Genomic DNA, 23,877 nt, shown 5'->3' with positions numbered 1-23,877 from the left:
GTTATTATTTACATCATAGATACAATTAAGGTATTTTGCATTATCCTAACAATCGCATTATGTATAGAAGCTAACCGCCCGTGGTAACCTTCTAATCCGGAACTTTCCATTGGAGCTTTTTGCCTTTTTCGTAAAGCGAAGATAGAGCCTGTGAAAACTCGTCCTTTTCCTGCAACCGCAGATAGTGCTTATACAGCTGCAGCGCAGTTCGTGCGTCTTCGATCGAGTCGTGCGTTTCCGATTGTATTTTGATTCCGAGAAACTGCCAGGCCAGAAAACGCAGTGACACCATTCGATGATGCGGTAGGTGAAACAAGTGCACGGTGTCAACGACTTGCTCTGGCGGGACTATGATGTTGATCACCCGGAAATCGTTCTTCAAACCATGGCCCACAAAGATCACCCCACTATCAACGAGATAGCGTAGCTTCTGGTACGAGTTCTTCAGTGTGGTCAGTCGTTTATTACTGAAGTTCGCATCTAAATCGCCTGGCATGATCCCCGAGAACTTTGTCAGATAGTCCACGACTTGTTCTTGGGTGGAAATGTAATCGTCCATGAACGGAACTCCTTCATGTTCACCTTGTCCGCGAATACATGTGATTCTCGCCACGCTCATGTGACTTGGCTTCACCGTCGACATCTTGCCATCCGATCGAATTTCGCTTTCCTCCGGGTTGAGGGTCACAAATTCCGCATCCATTGCAACCAGATCACCAGCACGAAATATCTCCTTTCTATCGAGGGACTTGAAAAGAACTACAGCATCAATTGGTCCGCCGCTGTTCTTTCTATCACCATCAAATTTAGCTGAGACTGTATCACTACTGTTCGCCGGCGATTGGCCAGAGCTGTCTTCCGTGTTTTCTTCCTCGAAGAGATCCGTTGTGAACGGATTGACGTACTGCGTCATGTGCTCGTTATTTATACCGAATCCTCCGTGATGTTGCTCCTCGGTTAACGCGCTACTTGTGTAGAACAGAACACATGGTACCTTCCAATCAAGCGTGAACCAAACGGCTTCCTGAACTGGAACTGGCGAAATGCTAAAATCGTTAAAAATGTACCACCCTCCGGTGGAATTACTGTCACCCGGTTGCTTGAGCTCCTGATAGCTTGTCGGGACATGTATCAATGAGACCAAATTGCGCTGTGATCCGTCGTTGATGTAACATACCACAGCCGATAAGTTATAAGTCTTGGTGATTTTCTGTGCATGCAATGACTCATCTGGAAGCAAAGTGTTAAAATATTAAATTCTTATTTCATTGACGAGTTTAAACCATTAAATCCAACCATTTGTACTGCTTTCTTCTTTGCCTTCCTTGGCTGGTTGAGAAATTGATTCCAGCCCGGCAGATAAAACCGATTCTCCATTGGAAGCGGTTCGCAATGAACTAATATCAAGATTCTGCTGTTCATCAAGCGACATCTGGAAGCTGAGCGGAAACCAGGACTTTTGCATTATGTGGCCAGTTGTAGCCACAGATGAAGATGAAGCTGTCGAAATAACGCACGGTGATGATTTACTGCAATAAAGGAGTAACGCAAATCGGTGTTAGTGCATCGGTGCAATAATGCAGATTAGTGGATTTTGTTCAAAATATACTAAGCATACCGTGGATGAGCAAAATGGCAATCAACTCTCGAGCAATTAGTTCCATAACGGCACATTTTTGCATTTGTGCCAGAACCGTTGAACACAACCGTTGTCTGATCATTCAACACCCCAGAACTTGTCACACTAGACCCTTGGTGACCTGACGACATCTGAGGGCTGGTTGTTCGGCACATCTGTCGTTTCAGATATTCTAGTTCCTTCTCATTATCCAGACCACAATTGATTGACAATATTCCCGGGAGACCAGAGACGCGCGATTTTTGATTAGTTGGTGTGAATTTATTGCACGTTTCACACCAAGCTGGAGTCGTTTTCTCGACCCCGAGTGAGTGCTTTAAAATTGTGCCGAACGTGCCTTCCACGTTGTTGGTGGTGGTGGTCGGATAGAGCAAGCTGCATACAAGCAGGACGTTATCTTTTACTCGGATTGTGTTGCATTTGTTGCATCGATGCGTGGTTTGCTGTTGTGTTCCGAACAGACGTCCTATTTCTGATTCTTCCTGAGTCGATCCGCCGCCGGACGGTGCTTGCGGTTGTGCAATAGCTGATTTTCCGTTACCCAGATTCAGGATCTGGAACTTTTGCACACTGTCTTGTTCAACGTGTTGTGACTGATGTTGGGTGTGTTCGTAAAAGTGCATTGTTTCGTTCTTTTTTAACGCTTCCAGTAACTCGTAGTGGATCTGATGAAGCACGAACCTATTCCAGTTCTGTATAAGGCTAATCAAGTTGACGTTCGCGCTGGTCGAGGAAAGTATCAGACCTAGTGCTGCCGCCTCCGGTACCGTGCGAAAGGATCGCAAAAAGTTGCTTGCCTGACAGGGTGCGCTAGAGCTGCCGACATCCAGCATATGAAAAAGGAACCCCAGCTCACAAGACAGACAAAACTCCTTGGAGCAACAGTGTGCCAGAATCGCTTTGCGTAGCGGAATGATAAAGTACAACACTTGAAGCATCGCGTTGCAGTAGGCATTGGGTAGGTTTGCTTCGAGTCCAACGAATCCGGTCTGATTGTATTGCTCAAAATCAAAATCCTGCGTTCCGAGCTTGCTGTATTTGACATCGACTTTTCGGTAGCGTCGAGGTACGAGTTTCAAACCCTGTTGCTCGGGACCGGTTCCGCCCTTCGTAGAAGACGATCCATGAGCCGTGGAAGGAACCGATCCGTTGTTCAAGACGCCGTTGGATCCTTCCAGAAGGTAGGGCATCTGATTTCGCAGGCAGGTTCGTGGATTCGGAGCATATCCGATTGGTCCTTGCATTTTCATCGTAGAGATCACGATCGGATCAATCTGTTTCGTTCGCCAGTGCTCGTATGTGTTCATCCATGGAGGCCAATCGCTCAACCAGCGCTCACCGGTCGTCAGATGAGGCAGAAGCACGGATGACAGCGGAAAATTCGTATCTGTGATGGGCACAAATGTAGCCGGCTCAATTGTATCAGCAAATTCCGTGTCGCGGGAGTAGGGATTGAATTGCAATGTCGGAGTGTTGATCTTTGCCGCTGAGATAAGGTTTATGTGGCCTGATTGGTCGCCGAATGCCATCGCCTGGCTGGAGGAGCTGATGTCGAATGATAAACACTGCGAACCGGTTGTATTGATCTGGAACATGCACACACGTGGTTCGCTCAGTTCGACAGTGTCCACGAGCTGCAGCTGTCCGTGCGGTGACACCACCGCCAGTCGCGAGCAGTGTGAGGGCAAAAAGCGCAGCAACTGCGGTTCCACTAGTACTTGGATCGGTGATACTAAACGTAGCATCCGCATATCGTACACCATGAGGAAGCGGTCAATGGTGAGATTGCCTTGGCGACCACTCAATCCGCACGAAATCAGGTAGTTACCCTGTACATCAAAGTCTGATAGACTGCCAGAGTGCGTTGGCAGTTCATGCTCAATCGTGAGATTGTTAGGATCGAGAAGCGAGATCTTTCCGTAGGCATCCCCAGCGCAAAGATACCTTGAATGGCGGCGCAAAATTGCACATCCATTGAGGCCGGCAACAACGCTGGTGAGCTCACTGACCGTCGAAAGATCTACCTCGATCAGGTCACTTTGATGTCCTCCCATCAGTAGACGGGCTGGTGCGTGTTCTATCATGCAAACCATGTCGACCATCCTGTCCGAGCGGAACGTAAACTTCGGAAGACCTCGGCGAATCTGATGCCGCAGGGTGGTCGGTGTGAGTGCAAGGATTCCTGCATCGATAGTCGTTATCTGTCGCACCACTTCGTTTGCGTGCACTTGAAACGAGGTGTATTTCTGCATCGTGCCACCGTAGTACGATGTTACGTGTCCGCCCTGGTTTCCCATCCAAATAAGTTCTTCCTGCGTGTCGAAGCAAACTGTTGACACGCCGAACCGATCTCCTCCGTCAGCCAGGATCATGCCATGTTCTATGAACTCTGGTTCCGAAGATCCGATGATGAATGCGCCATAATCGGTCGGATCGGGATACTCCTGAACCGCGCCAGTTGGATCGTTGTCGTACACTAAAAAGTAGGGCAGATGTGAAACGAGGGAATGTGAAGTGCTTGCTAACACCACGCTACTCACTTGTCAAGGTGATGATGTCCTCGGCGCGCGGATTTCCAGGATCGCCACCGGCCATGTAGACGTAGTCCATTTTTCAACCCGTAGCCCACTTTCTTGGTCCGGTTCAGCGCTAGCCTGGTACGTGTAAAAACATCGGCATCTAGCAACCCACTTTCTTCTGCAAAACGGATGACGACGTATGAAACACCACCACCAACTGTTGCTCTTGCTACAGTCTCTGTTGCGCGTTTTTTTGTTGTTGCTGTTATTAAGGCCAAGCAATTGAGAAATGGCCTCGTTCTGGTGACGACCAGCCTGACGCAGTTCAGAACAAAGACGCTCGCGGTGCGCGGATTAACGGTACTGGTCCTTTTCGCTGCCTTCTTCACTCGCTGTTCACCCGTTGTGCTACCACTAACGATTGTTTTGCACAGTTTCTTCTTCTTTGCCCCAAAACATGAAATGCAACATAGCCTTCTATGATAATCAACCCGGCAGTGCACTCATAGATACATTTGAAGATATAACCTAATTATGAAATAGGCAGATTAAGAATGATAAAAATGTGTAAGAACTCAACGTTAGTTTAAAAAAATTCGATAATCTTTGATATCAACAATATGCGACCAAAACATTCGCTCGCTCATGCACTCATTCACGCTTACAGATATTCAAACGTCAATATGACATTTAATGATTTAAAAACCCGTTGCATAATTCTGGTGAGCGTTAATTTTCTATAAAATGCTAATGAATTTTCATTTTATTGCAATCAAAATATTTAATAAACAATTTATTTTGCTTTCTGGTAGCTAAATATTGAGTTACGCACCTACGAAATTGTGTTTTATTCAAAAGAAAATTGTGTCGACTGTGCAAGCCCATCACTTCAGCGTAGTCGACATATTTTGACAGCAGAATGAGCCCTACGGTTGTAAAGGACCTCCACAATTTGAATTCGTTTTGGTTTAGCGCGTGTTGCAAGGACATGTAACCTAGAAAAAATGCAAATGCTTAAAGGGCTAGTCAAAACTGCTGGATACATAACACAAAAGACTATTCACCAAGTTTCAATTGAAGAGATTTTTTTACTCATCTCTTTCGCAATGTATTATGTACTCAACCAGTATCATTTAATCTGCATTATTTTGAGGAGTTATCTGTATTATATGGGTTTATAAGCGTATTTCATCATATACTTCTAATAACTGAACGGTTGTTTAAAACTAACGCTTAAAATAAAATATAAAACACATTGGAGATTGGCTAAACGTTTTTGTTAATTACAGTCTGCCGATATCTACAGTTATCCTTATTCTGTCGGATTACCTAGCATCTGAGTTACGGAACGTCTAGATACTGCATCATTACAGTTTTCCTCATAGATTTAGCTTCATTCATTTGATGCTACGTATCCTGATGCTAATGAACCGGTGTTTTATGTTGGTATTCATCAAGCCGTGCAGGTTTTTCGACGATGCGCCAGTCATACATATCATTAATCACCAGCCGTTCATTTTGAATCCAACAACGTCTGTCCTGCGAAAACGGGCCGGACAGATTGACCACTATTTGTCACGATTAAGTTTTCCTAACGCGTATGAAACAAAAAAAATCTTATATTTTTCATGAAAATAACCCTGTATTGTCTCCCGAATATTATATGACAAATCATGATTTAATCCCAATCGCAAACACTAGTCATTCGGGTTGTAATCCATCGTCTAACGTGTGTAGCAAGTGACCGAAAAACTATGGCTGGGAAAGGGTATTTCCTCTACTTACTCTTCGAAGCTATTCATTGCAGCATACGTAAATTATGCGACGGGCTTCAATAGAATCATTAATTAGATTACCAACGTATTTACCGCAGATCACTACTGTCTCATGTTCAACACTGGCAGGAATCACCAACGGTCACCTTGGGTTTCAGTTGTGTTCTGTTTTTTTGCCTTACGCCCCTTTTCTTGCGGACATCACACAAGACAAAAGATCCTAAGCCAAAAGTCATCTACGGCAGAGTGATTAATTGTTTGGAAAATGTTTCAATTGCAGTTGCAGGCTCTCGAAGTGCAGTCATGTAACCGACGGACTAAGCAAAGGGTTCATGCGTATGGGAACTGTACTCTGGGTTTTATCATTTAGTCGTAGGTTTTGCTTCCAGTCTGCTTACCCCCGAATATCACGCGCAGGACGATGGCCGAAAAAGCATCGGTCTAGACTCAGGTCAAAAGTTGCATAACCGTTCCGGATTTCCCTCTCCTGTTACAGTGTTTTTGAGTGACGCCTCTTGGCTTCATATCGAACGGTCAGAACCCGTCGAAGGGTCCTTCGAGAGCTCTGTCCCTGTTGCAGCTACGAATGGGTTAAGCGATCATATTGCATACCCCGGACGCACACTGCGACGAGCCGGCCAAGGATGACCGGGCGTCCTTTGCTGCGCTTTGCTATTGGCCATACTGGAATGCAACGGCCCGCGTGTAATTTATTTGTTTTAAATGCATTACGCCTTTCTCCCGCTTCACGAAGTATGCTTTCGGCCTGATGATGTCCTTCGTTTTCTAATGTAGCCTAGTAGGCTATCTGGCAGTCCCGCAAGGATTGCAACTGCGTATCCGGCCAGGCTCACCAGTCGTGCTAGTTTTTTTGGTTAAGGTATCCTTTCAAGTACAATGCCTCCCTGGATGGGTTAGAGCGAGTTGTGCCATCATGGTTGAATAGAAGTAGCCTGAGTTGACGAAAGTCATAAAATAAAACAAACATAAACATTGGCACCCGTAGTGGAAAGGGAATGGTAACCCAAATGCGGAGCCTTGCAGCATATGGTGGTAGGGAAACAACACCGAATAGAACAGGAATGCCCGTGAATTTAGAGAATGCGCAGAAGCCCACAAGCCGCACAAGGATTCGCTTCGATAAGGACTATACTTTCCCCCTTTTCCTTGGGTTGCTGGATTGATTTAATGGTAAACTTTTTTTTGTAAGTTGTGTTTGCATCGCCCCGTCTCTGATTGATACTTCGTTCTTTCCTCATGCCCCTTTACCTGTCATTCCCTTTTTTTATGCACAACCGTGCTTTCCTTTTCCTTGGCCCTTGAAGTGTCTAAGCCTAGACACCGACATCGAAATGATTTCGTTCGCGTACTGCATTCTCGATATCCTCGATCTGTCCTCAATGTCCTCGTGTCATCGCAGTCGTCATAAAAAGACAAAATTATGGCATTCGTCCTTACGCGTAGGGTATTTTTTTGCCTTCTGTTGATTATTTATTTTGATTGTCGACCAGGATGCGTCTAGACCCCACCGGGATAGCTTTTCGGATGCAATCGGGTCGATTTTGCTCACTTTCGGAAGCATTTCCTGATATCCTCGCTACTTCGCCACTGCTTGCCGCTCCTCCCCGGGTACTCACAGCGTCCCTTCGAACGCACCCTTGCCCGTCGGGTCAACAACTTGCTCGCTGTAAGGGAAAGGAAGAAAGTCCCTACCGCCTGGGATCACTTCTACGCTCAGCGAGAGCCGAAAGGAGCGAGCTGCTCGGAAAAAGATTACATTAACACTTACGGCAATTGTGTCATAAATTTTATGACTTTCAGGATCGCGCTAGAGCGCGATAGAATTGTGCACTGCTACATGATCGGGGTACGTCTTTCCAGCGAGCTCGCGGTACTTGAGCGTGTTTATATTTTATTTCATTCTTGTGTAGGATTTTTTCATCGCGGCTTTTTGAAGTGGCTCGATTTTTTGTTCGGTTGCCGCTACCTCTATCTACGTTTATGACGATATCGTTTGTTTGTAGATCTCGAGGTATTGCCAACGGGCTTTAATCCGTTAGCATTTCGACGGGATCATGGGAACCCACGGCAATGGTGAAAAGCGGCGGCCCGATGCAGCGTATAGCTTTTTGGGCGATTGATTTTTATGTTGTTGTTTGCAATTGCTGCGGGGCTCATAAATTAGTTAATTTTATCGCCCAACGATAGATCTTTGTTGCGAGAGCTCGAATGTGAAGAAAAAGGGAAACCCCCCGATTTGTTTAGGTGTCAGTTACCTTCTTATATTTAAGCTGAATTTTCAAACCTACACCTACAAGCTATTGTTGATAATCATTATGCATTCACTTTTCACACAGTTTTACGGTTACCTGATCACAATTCGCCCTTGCCTGCGATCAGCTGTGAAAGTAGGTGTTGATCTCTTACTTTGCGCTAAGGCCACAAAACAAACGAACGTCCTTGCAAAACACATGTTTCGGACGAGTCATCGTATCGGTGTAATTGCTCGTCGTGTACTTGCTGTATTCATTATTGTGTGGAAGATCCCTTTGTGGAAGGTTTCAGTAGAAGGCGGTCAGCTGTTGTACCAAACGGTGCCAAAGAAACTGCAGTAAGCCGATCCGGGGCGGGACCGGTCTAGGCGGCACGTGCCCAGGACGACACCGTTCCTGGCACCCTGGGTGCCTGAGTGGAGAACATAATTGCCTGTGCTTTTCGAGGCTTCTGTAATGACGTCCCTGCGCAAATAGTAGCTCACCATTTCCTCCGAATGCGTCGGAGAGGAAGGCAGGCGGGTTAGAAAATCAGTTTTCGTTTCCGCTCGTCCCAATAAGGACACTTACAATGGTGTGTGGAAGGGCCGGTACAGCCTGTGTTTGTTTGCCACCTTTCTCTTCCTGCTGTTTAACGGGATACTGTCTGCCGAGGACCCACATGGATGGGCACATTTTGGAAACTTTTACGGGTAAATCATTTTGTTGGTTTGCTTTCAGTTTGTCCTGAGGGTCGGTACTATCAGGTTTAGATGGCTCCTCCTGGTTGCTCATCTGCCACTGATGCCTACACGAACGCGTCACTTCAAACGGAGGGATGATGCGAGGAATCGGCAGGGACGTACCAGCATAATACACAAATGAAACATCCCCTGCATATTGCAACGGGGTGAATCATAATTCTGTGTTTGCAGGAGTCTACAGTAGTGCACATATAATCGCCAGCATGGAAAACAGAATTCTTTTATGCCAACGCTGTGTTTGCACCCAATGCATGTGCTGGATATTGTCGTTTAAAAATAGTTCTCAACCCTTCTTACATTTAGCTACATTAATGAATCTGCCAGAGCATACATAATGCGAATAAAGCATTCAGCGTATTTGTGGTGGCCGTTTTTGAACAGCACTGTCGTTTTGCTGCTATCTCCCGATCGTGGCCTGCTGTTGCGAGGGATGCCCCCGAAATGTAGGCAGTTCTGACATGACGACGGCTGCCAGCCGTACGGGACCCGGTTCGTTGCCATCTGGAAAAACGGGTCACCTACCCTGTTTGTGCGGTAGCTGCAGCAAACAGTTGTAGCCGCAGTTGCATTGCAAGGGTCGTTCCAGCGGGGGATCGGGGTTATTTTTATCGTCGAAAAATCTACACCAACGCATCGCGCAAGGCGTAAACAAGGGTGCAACATGAAACCGTGCGGTACCGAAGGAACGCGCTTGGGCACGATAGAAAAATGGGCAAATTAAATTACTCGCTTCGGTACTCCGTCTTCTTGCACGCCGAGGGTTGCCCCGCGTGGCTCGTGCGTGATGGGTATCTTTCCAAGGCGCATCGCATTTCGGGACGTTTGGGCACGCGCAAGCACGTTTGTGGTCGAACCATGCGTCATCTGCGCAGGATCTACCCTACCTGGGTCGTTGTGGGTGATAACGCACCGAGCTTACCGATCGCGCCATGGCTCAACCCACATGGCCCGAAAAAGCCGAAAAAATGGTGCTCCAAACGGCGAGCTTCACCACGTGACCTTTTTGGGCCTTTTGGTTCGTTGCTGCTTTGTTCAGGTAGTGTTTTCGAGAAATAAAATGTGGAAGGATGGCATTTTTCCCTAATTAGTCATAAAAGGTTCTCATATCGGCAGGGAGTGATCAACCCACGATGCGGTTTTCTTTTGACATGGTGTTGCAGATGTTTTATCCCGTGTTCGAAAAGATAAAGGCTGAATATAAAAAGCGTATGCCATTTTCTTGTGATTTATGGTTGATGGGCTTCCAATGTATAGATTCGGATGGCTGCGCGATTCCGTGGTCAATCAAGATAATCATCCACTGGAACAGATTACAAGAATGGCATGCTCTGAAGCGTGTGTTGTGTATTTTGATATTGCTATATACGGTTTTTGCTAAGTCATCGGGAGTTTTATTAATGGATTTTTGATTGGTAAATTTTATATACGGTGTAGCTTTCTATATGATTTCATTAGCTTAGGAAAGATTTACTCATCATACACCAATAAAATGAAAGAAACTATTTTTTTCAAATGATCAGAGATGGAAAGCCTTCCATTTGCTAGATGTAACAATTGTTTGCCTTTCGTCATAATTCCTGTTAATCTGACTAATTCACTGTGATCCTAACGCATCTGTCACCACACTTATATCGATGCAGCTTTCGTTATTCGTTGCTAAGTTGTGGTTTTGAAACCACACTAAAACCATATGTCCTTCGTATGTCAAGCCACACGAGCGAAACAGAAAAGAAAACTGAGCCTACTAACTCACAGGATCAAAATCCGTATGGTTGTAATTCAATGGATGCCGGGAATGGAACTTTCGAATCAAACTTCTTTTTTGTGATATCCTATAAAGCAGAATATATTCGGAAAGCTGTAAATTTATTTACCGACGAAATCCCTCTCCAAAACCCCGACGTAACGGACTCGATTTCGACGCGCACACGCGCTATTCTATTATATTTTTTGCTCTGAAATTCGATAGTTTTATTGCATCGTTAAATCGGTCCCGTTTCTGTCCTCGTTCCGTTCCGATTACGACTACGCTTACGCGATTGATCCTTCCAGCCGTCCACCTCCAGCGCGATCTCCATCTGCGGCTGCAACTGCAGCAGCGACTGCACAACGCTCGAGGGTCGTCGTGTTCGTGCATCCATCCAATGACCGATGCGTTTGACGTTTCGGTCCGTAAAGTTGATCCGTGATCTTTTTCTCCGTACCGTTGAGTCCTGCAGTTCTGATTCCCCCTTTCGTGGTGCGTTGCTTTTTTTTATTCACGTCACTCATTCCACGTTCGATTTATCTGCGTTCGCCGGGGCAAAAAGGCATTTGATTGATATCGGCATCTTTTGGGCTCGTCGTCGATACAGGCCGCTCAGGGGGATGAGATCGATTGCAATTTATTATGATTTTTATTAGATTCACAGCTTTTTCGTGCGTTTGCAAGGGATTTGCTCGATTCCGTGTGCCACTGCGTCCAGAGGGTTTCGCTGCTACCCGTGCAAACAATGGGCTTTAGTCACGGTGGTTCGTTTTGGCTCTGAATGCACTTTTTCTTCGATGCATCCTTGGGCTCGTCCTTCGCTTGTTAGTCCCCGAAAACGGCGCCTATCGCTTCCGCGACATCCTTCGTGTCCTTCCGAAACGTGGAGTGGTTTCGCATAGAGAACGATTCCTCCATCATTATTAGAGTTTATTTATGATTAGATATGGAGATTTTGTTTTCCACCGCCGTTGTCTGTGCATTGTCCACTGCGACTCCCTATTCCTCGGCTGGTTCACACAAGGAAGTCTATAAAAGGCGCCACCAACGAAGGATGGTATTGCCAAAAACACAGCTGTCAAAATACATCGCAGGACAAGGATGGTATGGGGAGAGTTGCGAGATGTTTATCCGTGTGACATGATCCTTCTGTTCTCGTCTATTTAACGTCCGCAAATGGTCACTCATCGGTGTTGCTTAATGTGCTGCCGACGTTATTAATGTGTTTTTTTTGTTCAATCTGATGGTGGCAATTTGTACTTCGTTCTTATTACTATCCCGATCCGAACGATAAGATACCACCGGTCATCTAATGTTCCCGATGGGTTGATCGTTTTGTGGGACATTTCTGGTGCTATCACCGGTGCTCATTTGCTCCATACCTAGGCATTCTTTATTTCGAGTTCATCTATGACAATAAACTACGCAAAGCGTGATCGGAAAATGTAAAAAATAATGTACTTAACTTTCCGACCGATCTCTTTCCGGACAATTTGCGTCGTTAAGATGCCGAGGGTTTTATGAGGTGCCTCGAATTCGGTAGATGGAAAAGATTCATTCGAGGCAACGAGGGATGACTGATCTGACTGATTGACTTCTTCTACGTTTGTTGAGAAGATGTAAAAAACAGAAATCGGAAGAAATACTGCTCCCCTGCCGGAGGTTGTATTTAATGACTTTTTAACCAATCAACTCTCGCATCAACCGTGGCAACATGTGCTTCTCCCAGAACGATTATACGGGAAATGAAGCAGTCAGAATGATTCACATTTCGATATGAAAGTCAGTTAAATGTGCTGTTTTATGTGCTGAAATGCACATGCATAGATGATATACAAACTCTTTGTAGATTTCCATGATGCCAGGCCTTTCATGCATTTAGGAGATTTGTTTTACAAATCAGATGTTTTAAGACAAAAATTTTACATTCGGTTTTTTCAAAAAGTTAAACATTTTCTATAGCAGAATAATGACTAATCCTGCAATATGTTCAACATAGAAGTATTAGCTCTGATACCAAGACTAAACCATTCATTTCCGTCCCTTTATCCTTCCTAGTCTGCTCTAACGGTTATTTGTTCGTCGATGGGAATCATATAAACATAGATCCGATCGAGGGTCCTAAAAAGGGGTGTAAGCGTCATACGTGTGCCATTTGCATACTAATGCCGTGATACGAAAAGTCCCGCGATAAACGAAACCGAGTTTGCAAACACACAACGCGAAACAACGACCAATGGCGACAATCACTAATAGCTTCCTACCTGCGCGTACCTGTACCAGGGTCACGTATTTGCATGCGATCGTTCTTGGCTGTTGCACCTTGTTGTATTAGAAATTCGTTAATTCGCTTTCGACAAATAATCCCGCCTCGTCGTTCGCGATCCCAGCGGTGGTCCCGATGGGAGATAATATTTCAATTTATCGAATGACACATTTACCCTATTCCTAGATTCATTACTTCGCGCCTGTGAATGCCACCTTATCCATGCACTTTCGCATTTTTAATACGCACTGGTCCAACTTTGCATACATTCCTGGTATATGTGCTACGACCCCTTGTGAATTCCTTGTTGTTTCAGAGCATGATTTTGGGTATTAAATTTCTATGTGCTATCGAATTAATAAATAAATTTCTATTTGTTCGAAGAATTAGCGTTAACATACACATGCGTTCCCGATGCTAGAACATTCACGATCAAGACTAACGATCATTAACCTTTTCAGAAAGAAAGCAGGAAGATAGCAAAACATTTTCATAGTCAAAATCCTGGAAAGGGACACTAAAGGCCAGTGTATTTTGGTAGGTATTTGTATGCAGTAGATGCAATCGTTGCCAGAATCTCTATTTGCGTGTTTGCTTCGAAAATGCACAACGTTAAAGTCACTGCTCATCCCCTAACAGACCATTCTGGCGCATGCGATAGTGTTTACAGTGTAATCCTTTCGATTGTGGCAGGCAAAAAAGAGGAAACATTGGATCAAACGCGCTATGAGATGAGCGCCATGTAATGCGAGACCCCCGCTGAGCGATCTATTTGCTGGGAAGGAAAACGAATCTGTTCGTTTTGTTTTGGGCTTTTGTTTGACTGCCAGTTGACATATTTTTCAAGCCTTTCTGAGCCCTTTTCCGGCGAATAGCATGTACTCGAAGCGGGACAATGTAACGGGGATTCAGAGTATCCCTAATTTCTCCCAAAGGACATTCTATAGGAAGAAAGCGACGAAAGGAAATCCGTTCAATTTTCATAATAATGCCATAAATCTCTCCCTGCCGTTGCTTGGGTTCTGTTGGATGCTCTTTTTCAATGTTTTCACCTAGGATCTGTTTTTTTTTACGAAGAGGTTTTTTCAAGCGGAAGCAATGCACTCATTGAAATCGTACAAAACATATTATCTACCGAAATGCTTCACTTTGAAGTACCTCCCGAAGTTTGTTCACTAGATTGTTCCGTGTTTTTTAGCCACATTTTTCATGAATAGTCTCACTAAAAGCATTGCATTTTATCCTTGAGTCATTGGGAAAAAAATTAAAAAAAAACATGCCGACGAAACACTTAGCCCGGGTTTTATGTCAAAATATGCATCGAATGGCACACATTTCGCCCTGTCCTCTATTAGTTTCAGTTATAAATACCTTAGTATTACTTCGGTTTCTGTAATAAATGTCCTTTACAAGTTTCAGTAATAAATATCTCAAATACCTTCATGGGCCACTAATAGATTGTAGAGATGATTATCATTAGCGTAAATAAAGTCAAACCTTGTGCTTGTTCCATTTTTATTTCCGCCCAATGTTTATTATCCCGTAAGGCGTCGTTTCATTTTCTTCTCGCTGTTTGTATCCATTGTCACACCAAACTAACCCCTCTGCAGATGCACCAATCATCTAAATAAATCTTGAATCGGGACAACAAAAATCCTTCCCCACCATCTCTCGAGCGGGGAACGAAACGTCCTCAGTCAGAAGGACCGGAGCCATTCAATCCCCTCCAACCAGATGTTTGGAATCGCGAGCTCACGTCCTTTCTAAGGTTGGTTGATCGATTGCGATTTAATGATTGATTGTGCAACGCACCCTCAAATGCATCGGATAAACCCATGCTTGTGCAACATAAGGCCAGCTCATCCGTCATGCGCAACACGTTGAGATCCAAAGCAGGATTTTTAACACACGCTCTATCCGTTCAGTCCAGTTTAAAAGTTGGGCATGGCATGGATAATACGTGAACGAAACATCGCCCCAAAAAAGTTGCGGTAAACGACCGTTACTGTGGCAAGCAGTTATCAGCACACGATCTTCAATCATGTTTTGGGTTGGCGCCGCCTTTCTCCTGTTAGAAAACTCCTGCGAGGACTTTCACCAACCGCGGCTTATCGCACTGCACATCATTTTACGAAACCCGAACGTAACCCAAGATTTTGTCCAAAATCGAGCAGGATATCGCAGTGCCCTATTTTGCCGTCGACTTTTTTCCAACGCTTTTATTCTTTTTCTGCCGCTTCCTGTCTCATTTAAGAGCTTTATTTTTTCTTATTGTGATCTACCTATTCTCCACACACGAAACAATGTGTTCAGATGCGCATGCCTTTCAAAAATTTGACTAGTGATGTCTCGTGAGATGATGGATTCATTTCACACCGTCGAAACGATGCATTTTGCTTTCCCTGTGATAGGATATCCAGTGTGCCGTATATCTGTAAACCGTTGAGTCCTCGAACCATCATCAAAACTGGCGCTTAGCCGATGTTTATGAAGGATAACTGTCAAGCGGATCGTATTTCGATTCCCTCTGCCAGTGTGCTTCATTTATGCACGTCTTTGCACGATGTTTTATCGGTAAAAGCATGGTATCGGTTGGTAGCATACCAATGATCCAAACACAACTACCGCCAGCGACATGCAGCGCCGTTTTATGTGTTATTAATGATACGATTATGCAACTGCATCGCTGATATCGTCACGGTTGTCCATCAAGTGCAAGGCGTCGTCCTACAGAAGAATCGAAGCGAAGTGATATAGAAAGAATGTGAAAGCATGTGATATGTGCAACGCCGTTACCAATGTGACCGAGATCGTCGTCAGCTTGAGAAGCGTGTCGAATTTTGTACATGTTCCGAACATCGGATTCTAATTCGGGTTGCATCCGGTCGAACAGCGAAAGGGTTACGGATGGCAACAACCCTTGCCATACGGACGAAGAAAGTAACCATCAATTTCACCATTTGAATGCGATGAAACGAAAAGGCTGTCCCGCGGATTCTAAAAGCCTTTCCTTGGGAAAACGAACCGAAGCTTGCCCAGGGGTTGCATCCGATCCTGTTTCATTGGTTTCGCAACGTGGCACAGTTTGGATTTAGTTCGGCTTACATGCAGTCAAAACTGGCTTTTGAAATGTACAGCGGCTACGAAAGCACATTCGGAATGGCCTTTCCCGTTCCGCCGGAACCGAGGATAATCGATCGAGTCTCGCATAATTTATCATTTCCCCTGAGTGGACACTTTCGTTTCAGTAGGTCACTTCAAAAGTGGTGCGCATGGTTTCGTTCATTAATTTATTTTCGTTTTACCTTTCTGCGGTGGACGATGATTTATCAATTTTGCTTAACAAAGCGCTGGAACCGGACATCCATTTCATTCAGATATCCCAAGATGAAATTGTAACAGTTATATTTATGTGTTTCTAGTTTTGTTCATAAACGGGCTCATTGCAGTTTTAGAGAAATATGAAGATCTTATAAATCAGAAGTACACGCATTTCGACCTAATGGTATGTTGCTTGATTTAAACCCCAAATATAGAAGCTAAATCAACCACACAGAAAACCTTACCTCACCCTGAGAGCTATTGCTTTTGAGTACCACTTTGTGTCTCTTATCACGCATTGATGTCAACATTTACTGCTTTCAAGTGGAAAAGTGCATTTTAATTGAACTGCATCCATTGCGAGTGCCAACAAAGGCAGACAGTTCCCACGCATAAAAATAATCTAAATGGGCAAAGGCATCTGGCAGATGGCATCTACGCGAGCGCAATGAAACCGGCCTGCGTTAAATCTGTCAATATTAATCAGCTTAGATGGTGACCACTTATAAACCTTTCGGCGTTGCATCGGAAAGTTGATTGTTGTTTCCATATAATAAAGGCTTTTTCCACTTTTTCACACCAATGGGGCAATGCTTTCGCATTTTCGCACCATGACACTTCAAACGCGCTAATTCCTGTTCTTTTCTTTGTAACTGTCTCGCGCCCGTGTCGCTAACCATAATAATAGTAATTTCCAATCGATCTTCACACCCACGGATTGCGCAAGACCTAACCGCTAATCGGTCAACTTCCACCGTTCGTTTCCGTTTACCTGAATCACGAGTCCACCGGATCCGGGCAAAGTCCCTGTCTTGAGTCGGTCCCCTCTTGTTATGAACCCTTATTTAAGCCTACACCTCAGTATAGTAAGCGAAGGGCGATCGAAGGCTGGAGAAGCTCATTAAAACTGTCCTTCACGGCGAACACCTACCCTTGCCGATCGTCTTCGGCCGCCGGAAATTGCCGTTGGTGGGAAAAGTGTTCCTTCAAAAAGCAGAAGGGTACGATTGCTGGGTACGCGTTCGTGTGAGTAAACAGGCAGGGGTTTTTAACGGAAGAAACATGATAATAATTTGAGCTTACCCTTTAAACGTACGCACCCAGACAGTCTTTCCGGTCATCTTTCACTCCCGTCGCATCACTTTCTTTCTTTTATCCCTTCCTTCACCGGACACCGCAGCAAGCCTAATTTGGCGACGTGTTTTTCCCTGCCTGTTGGAAAGAGAAACAAAGGAGACGACTGCTGGGCTCGAAATGGTTAATTTCCGGTGCTTTTCCTCCTGCGAGTGCGGCTATGATGATGTTAGACTGATCCTGCAACGTTTAATATCGTACCTTGCGTGTACCTGAGCGTGTAAAACGATATTAGCAAGTCGAGCGACTGCGGCCGGCTTCGAAGATACCGGCAACAGAAATCTTTTCGTTGCTTTTGCTGCGAAAACTGAAACAAAAGCTATCTAGGAAAGGAAGTTTCCTCGAGCAAATTGGTGTAGCTCATGAAGCCAAGCCATGGAAAACCACGAGAACAACGGACGTGCAGATTATTTACATACCATTTTGCTACGTTGCTTTGCCATTGGCCCAGAAGGTCGCAAAACCGTGCACGATCATCGCTCGAAGCAGACGATCGGTGGAGGAAAAAGGAGATCGCTTTAATCGCTCCCTAATGCCTTCCACCATTTGGAGGCGAGTCTTCCCCAAAAACTCCGTACATTGAGGTGTAATCAAATCCCTCAGAAAAGCCAGAAAACCCTCCAGTTCCACCAGTGGTAAATCTTACTCTGTGGACCGACCGGGTGACGTTTAGTGACCTGCTCAGGGATTCATTCTCACAACGCTCAGCTGAGCGTGACCACTTCCGCTTCGAAGCCGTAACGTTTGCCGGTTTTCCCAGCTATCCGAACGAACGGGCTGTGGTGGTTTCAGCGCTCGGGAAGAAACGGGCGAGCAGGTGAAGCAGACTGGGAACGTCGCAGGCACTTGCACCTCGGAGTTCCCATCGTAAACCAGCATAATGGCAGATTTTTCTGCACCTCGAAGAGGTGATCCAAGGTTGGAGGACTCACCGAACCAAAACCACTCGGTTGAATACTTTCGCTCGACTCCCATGACGATGCAGGTCTTCAGTCCTACTAGCTGTGAGACAATGCGATCTCAGATAAGATCTTGATTTCCGCGGCTTCGGTCTGTTGACCATCACTCGGGCGGAGTTCTCGACGAGCAACGTCTTATTTTTCGGCACGTCCGTTAGGGATCACGGAAGATCCGCTCCTCCTCCCGGATGTTCTCGTTATGAATGTCAACGGTCTGAAATCGTACCGGTTGGACCTTAGGAAAAGTTCGTTACACTGTTCTGGAATATTTGAACAGGAAGCGGCTTCCCACGACTTGTCGCGAGTACCGACTACGTAACCTTGAAGAAGCAAACTATCAAGAGACACCTATCAACAACTTCCGCCCACCACTATGAACGAAGCATGTACAATTTGTTATTGACCGTTGATGCTGGTTTTTAGACAGTGACACTGAGAGAAAACCGCATACGAGTGAACCAGCGGCTGAGAATGCGCTTCACGCTTCGCCGAAAGGACGATGGTTCCCATAATGTTGGCGCCTTCCAGCACGCTTTCGAGCCCTTTACAAAAGCTAGGAAAAAAAAAGAGTTGCATGCGGGACATGAGGTGGAGTTATGATAGGTATCGTTATCTCTTTTGAGAAACTTCCACCGAAACAGCTCACCTTCAACGCGAAGGTTGCACACAGTAGCTCTCAACGGACTGCTACTGAAGGAGCTACTCGAATTGACGTACGCACATATTACCGTGACCCAATTTCTGGCATATGCTAATTAAATCGCGAAGCACTGCAGTAAATACGACATGCACAACGGTTTTTATTCTCGGTTTTGCTCGGGTGACGTGTAATAAAATGCCGTAATGATAGCAAGGATTCAGAGGTACGTCCTCAACGACTTCAACAATTTTATCGATATTTTAAGTTATCGTAAGATGCTCATGTAAAATAAACTCCTCACCGGCTTGCACTTCTTCTTGTTCTTATTTGTTAGTAATGACTTTTGCAAAAATTTAAAAGATCTCAAGTGCTCTCCATAGTGCTGGCATCCGAAAAGAAGATTAAACAAAAGTACATTTATTCAATATTTTTGCAGTTTAACGAACCAACTGTTATGGTTGCTTACCAAAACAAGAAAAAAACCGTTGGGGGTTTCCACTTACCACTGCAAATGATTTCGCTTCACTTGGTCTTGCCAACGGTTTCTCGAAGTGCATGATATTTTTTAGCGTTTTTCAATATTTCACAGGCAATGAAGCGAGCTGAATGGAGTACGACCGGAAACACGGTTCATGCGCAGTGGTCCTTAAAACATTATTTGATTTGTATCCAATTCCCACGTTTTTACCCCATATTGTTTCCACATATTCCCACATTGTAGAGAACCCTTTCATGTGAGGGAGTCTCGTGGCGAGGGTCACGGTTGCTGGTTGCTGATTTTGACCTCTTCTTGAATACTGTTAGTGACTTGTTTAACAATGGTCAATATATATTGTTTGCTCAGTTAGACGCTGTTATGCTAAAGAACGCATGAACCATGAACAATGTTAAAGCTGTAACGTGTTTCTATCAAAAAACCAATGCCAGCTCTCTTTGCAGAATGCACATTTTTGGAAGGATTAAATATTTTGTCGTTTCGTGTGTTCTTTGAAAAGAGTACCAAAAGGATTGAACGGAAAGGAAAACGATATGTTACACGGTGTTTGCATTAGGCAGTGGCTTTTACATTGGACAATCCCGAAGTAAATCTCATTAGGTGCATCTAATGGCATTACGCACGGGGATTAATATAGCTTCAATGTGCATGAGGTTCATAATGGCGCCCTTCGGTTACGAAACCATGCGAACGCGAGATGCTAATGCTTTAACGCACAGTGGAAATGCGAACGAAAAAGCATAAAATATGATTACGTATGTTTCGCATCTGCATATGTTTCTTGTTCTCCTGCCGAAATCGGCTTGGAGTCATCCCCTTAGGCGGTGAATCTGAAACACGAAGAGTAATAACAGGATAGTTTATTGATTTCTGGCTGGTGGCATCCTACCGGATGGCATGAAACAGCTCAGATCGTTTGTCTATTTCACAGCCTTCTGTTCTATGAAGAAATAAACCGCGATGCAACTGCAACGCTCCAATCAAACATCGGAAAACGCACTGCTTTGGTATGAAGAGGCCGCGATTCGGTTTTCAGTTGGGGCGAATTGTAGCTTTTCTCGTTCGTCACTTTCGCCATGGTACATAAAATGTGCTATGCTACTCGATGGTGTCCCCTCGTCGCGCGAGAAACCAGCCAAACACGGTCCCATGGAGGTAGGAGCTTGCTTTAGACTGTCATTCAACGACCGCGGTGTTCGCTTGTGCTGATTGATCTTTCCGTCGTCCTTTTTCCCTTCTCTCTCTTTCTTTTTCCCTCTATCTCTCTCTTTCTCATTCTCGGTCTGTCACTCGTGAAACGATGAGAACACATTTTACGCACTGTGACAAACGTCCATTATCATCCTTACGGAGACGTATCCTTTCCTGAGCCCGTTGATTGTACTCGTTCGGTGCCTATCAGGCCGTGCGGCGCTTACCGGCTTTTTTTTCATCTAAGGGCGCCACGAATTTGTGTCCGAAGAGGCGCGACTCAATTTATGATAGCCCCGAGTCCGTTTCCTGAGCGCCTTACGCGATTGGGATGCTGTCAACCGATTGATTGTACTGGATGAAATTTATTCGAACGATAAATCGATGAGCGCATCGTTCCTGGGAGGAAAAATATCAATTCCACTTCAGCGCTCTATGCCGATCGACGAAACGTAATTTCTTTTTCATTCCTAATTGGTTGCGCTGGTGAAAGCTCGGTTCATAAATTTGACTTCACAATAAGCTTCATTTTTCTGCATTCTGTGGTTAGTATGTGGATCCAACAGTACGTTGTATTTAGCCGACAGCAAACCAATGTCCTATGGGAAAGTGGGATAATTTAAGCTGTGAATTACCACTACAGGTATCTGTTTATTAGCAACAGCTCTGGCAGCCCAGGTAGAATATATTTCTTATGCTATGCTTTTCGATATGTATTAGAAATATAATTGAAGACACGGTTCTTCCATGAATTTCAGCATTCAAATTGAGGAACGTGTGAAAAGCGATCTGATCTGTTATGTTACCTTCCAATAATGTACTGATCTTTTATATGGCATTACAATATTATAAATTAGAAAAGAAACCTTGCCAATCAGCACTGTTATTTGAACTCACGCTTCCACATTTAAACATAAGCCAATGCATTCGTTGTTTTACGAATGCAAGAAGCTCTGAGTAATGCTTATTAAAATAACATTAATCACGAACTTGAAACTAATAGATCATGTTATTTCAAATAGTCTACTTGAGACAAAACAACAAACAGTTTTCTTGCAAATTATCACATCATTTTGACCCCTACTTAAAGCCACGGGGTCGGTCTCTGTGTTGTCTTGGTCGTTCTCGATAATCGTAATCGATGTGCCTGTTCCGAGTCCATCCAATAAGATTAATTATCTTCCTGTGTCGTTTATTCGTTACCATCCTATTCAGACCGTTCCAGACAAGGGAATTGACGATCTTCCCAGGATCGAAAAGAGATGGCGAGAATGGTTTCTTATGAAATTTTAGCCAATTACTACCGAACAAGCACTGTGGCGTTGGTCATCCGGGTTGGGAAAACATTCCCGGCAACCGACTCTTTCATCGTAAGAAGATAATTATACAAATGACAGCATATTTGTCTTCAACACAGACCCTTCAACCCGCTACTGGGCGCTTCTTGATCCGTAAAACTTTTCCTATCCAATGATATCTGTTCGGGGTACGGCGGAATTCGTGTCTTCTTCTTGCAACCGAATTCGATACCCGTTTCCACACACGGCCACATCCTTTTTCCACGCGGATGGTATCGAGATCAATGGCCCAGTCCAGCCAATTTGTGAAACCCTTCTGTTTTTTCCGGTCTTGCGTTACTTGTTTACTTCTCAACATTTTGTTCATATCTGTGGGGCACCGATGTAACATTAATTATATCAATTGTCGCAAAACGATTAGCGAAAATTTATCAACACAGTTTCTTTTTCGGCCGATCTTTTTCATGATGGTGCTAAAGTTGCATTTTACGTTGAGCAACCTATGTCGTGCCTTTTTCTGAGAATATTCCCGGAGGCAGTTAAAATAGGGAAGTTGAGCAGTAGGTGCCCACTGATACTTAACTTCCATCAACAGAGTTATAGCGCATAGCTATGATTAATACCGTTGCACAGCGAACTAAGGGCGTTTTATTTGAAAAAGACTATGCTGAAAGACAACACATCGTTTATCACAATCGCTTACAACTCGCAACGGTTGCACAGTTAACTAATGGGCTGGCCATTTGTGCAAAGCGTTGGTTTTTTTACCATCTCGTTCATGGTGCCCATGTTGCTGCGAAGCAACCCAACAGCTCTTCAACATCGTTCAAAGAACCTTTTTGACAAGGGAATAAGTATCAGTTTTCTGTTCCCCCGGGAATAAGCGACCAACGAATCTTTATACCGTTCCCGATCATCTTCGAGCACAGTATGGATTTGGGTGACAAAGGATCCATGGTGGCCAACCGTCAGGTGCATCTCATGTAGCATGCGGGCAGTTGGCAAATAGGTTACATTTCGAAGGCTTCTTCAATATTCCCGGTGGTCTCTTACAACAGTCAGTTGTTTGACGGCGCTAGAATAGGGCATGTTTTTGAATTAAGATCTAGTGTGATACTAGCAATGCATTGCTAGCGTTAATAAAATCGTTACGTGCACTATTCACTAGTATGTAGTTTAGAAAATGAAATTAAATTAACTCCTCAACCGTGTATTCCCGATGATTTTCAACATGCTCAAACGTGTTTGCGCATGGAGTTACGTGAGAACCTGCTGTCTCGATTCCTGACTATACAAGCATCGTGCTTGCGTGCATGCGTCAGAGTACAAACCATACCTAAACGTAGGCCGAGTAGGCTTTCGGATATGTTGTGAAGTAGGCGTCGAGGTAGGGAAATAGGAGTGAGAAGAAATCGCACATGGCGAGATTTCAACGGCGACGATTTAAAATCCAGTCCACGCGCTCAGCTCTTTCCAGCGAAGAAAGAAGGCTTGAAATCAGAGAGCAAAACGCGAACGAATCGACGCACTAAACGAGAAGCGTTATTTGGAAGGGTTTATTTGAAAATTGTACCACATGATAGAAAAAAAGGTCTTGATCGTTCTCCTCATGCTGTTGATAAGCGACAATCAACGAACGCGTAATGATTGGATGGAAAAAGAAGCATCATTTTTAAATCTCCAACGATCCTCCGGGCTTCCTTTATTTGTTGCGATCGCAGCCAATGGACCAGGAAGATAGGAGGCGATTTAAAACCCTCGCAGCGTGGTTTGGGTTTCTTTTAAATGTCCCAAGCTACGACAGAAGAAGAACAACATTAAAATAATATGCTGCAAGAAGCATAAGCATAGTCTTTGACTGTGTGCGTCATTGCGC

The 23,877-nt window shown here is 44.6% G+C and overlaps 1 protein-coding gene across 1 annotated transcript; it reads right to left on the bottom strand.

Annotated features, from left to right (window-relative positions):
• Nucleotides 1-3: 3 nt before the first annotated feature.
• Nucleotides 4-4,408, bottom strand: LOC128731937 (PAN2-PAN3 deadenylation complex catalytic subunit PAN2). Its single transcript, XM_053825095.1, has 4 exons — nucleotides 4,180-4,408; nucleotides 1,619-4,115; nucleotides 1,297-1,529; nucleotides 4-1,230 (listed from the first exon to the last, which is right to left on the bottom strand). Exons 1-4 carry the CDS (start codon nucleotides 4,247-4,249, stop codon nucleotides 92-94), a joined length of 3,939 nt encoding a protein of 1,312 aa, XP_053681070.1. The 5' UTR covers nucleotides 4,250-4,408; the 3' UTR covers nucleotides 4-91.
• Nucleotides 4,409-23,877: the final 19,469 nt, after the last annotated feature.

Source organism: Anopheles nili, chromosome 2, assembly GCF_943737925.1.
Source record: "Anopheles nili chromosome 2, idAnoNiliSN_F5_01, whole genome shotgun sequence".
Classification (NCBI taxonomy): domain Eukaryota; kingdom Metazoa; phylum Arthropoda; class Insecta; order Diptera; family Culicidae; genus Anopheles; species Anopheles nili.
Note: the sequence above shows the minus strand (reverse complement) of the source record. Positions and strands in the feature narration are given on the sequence as shown.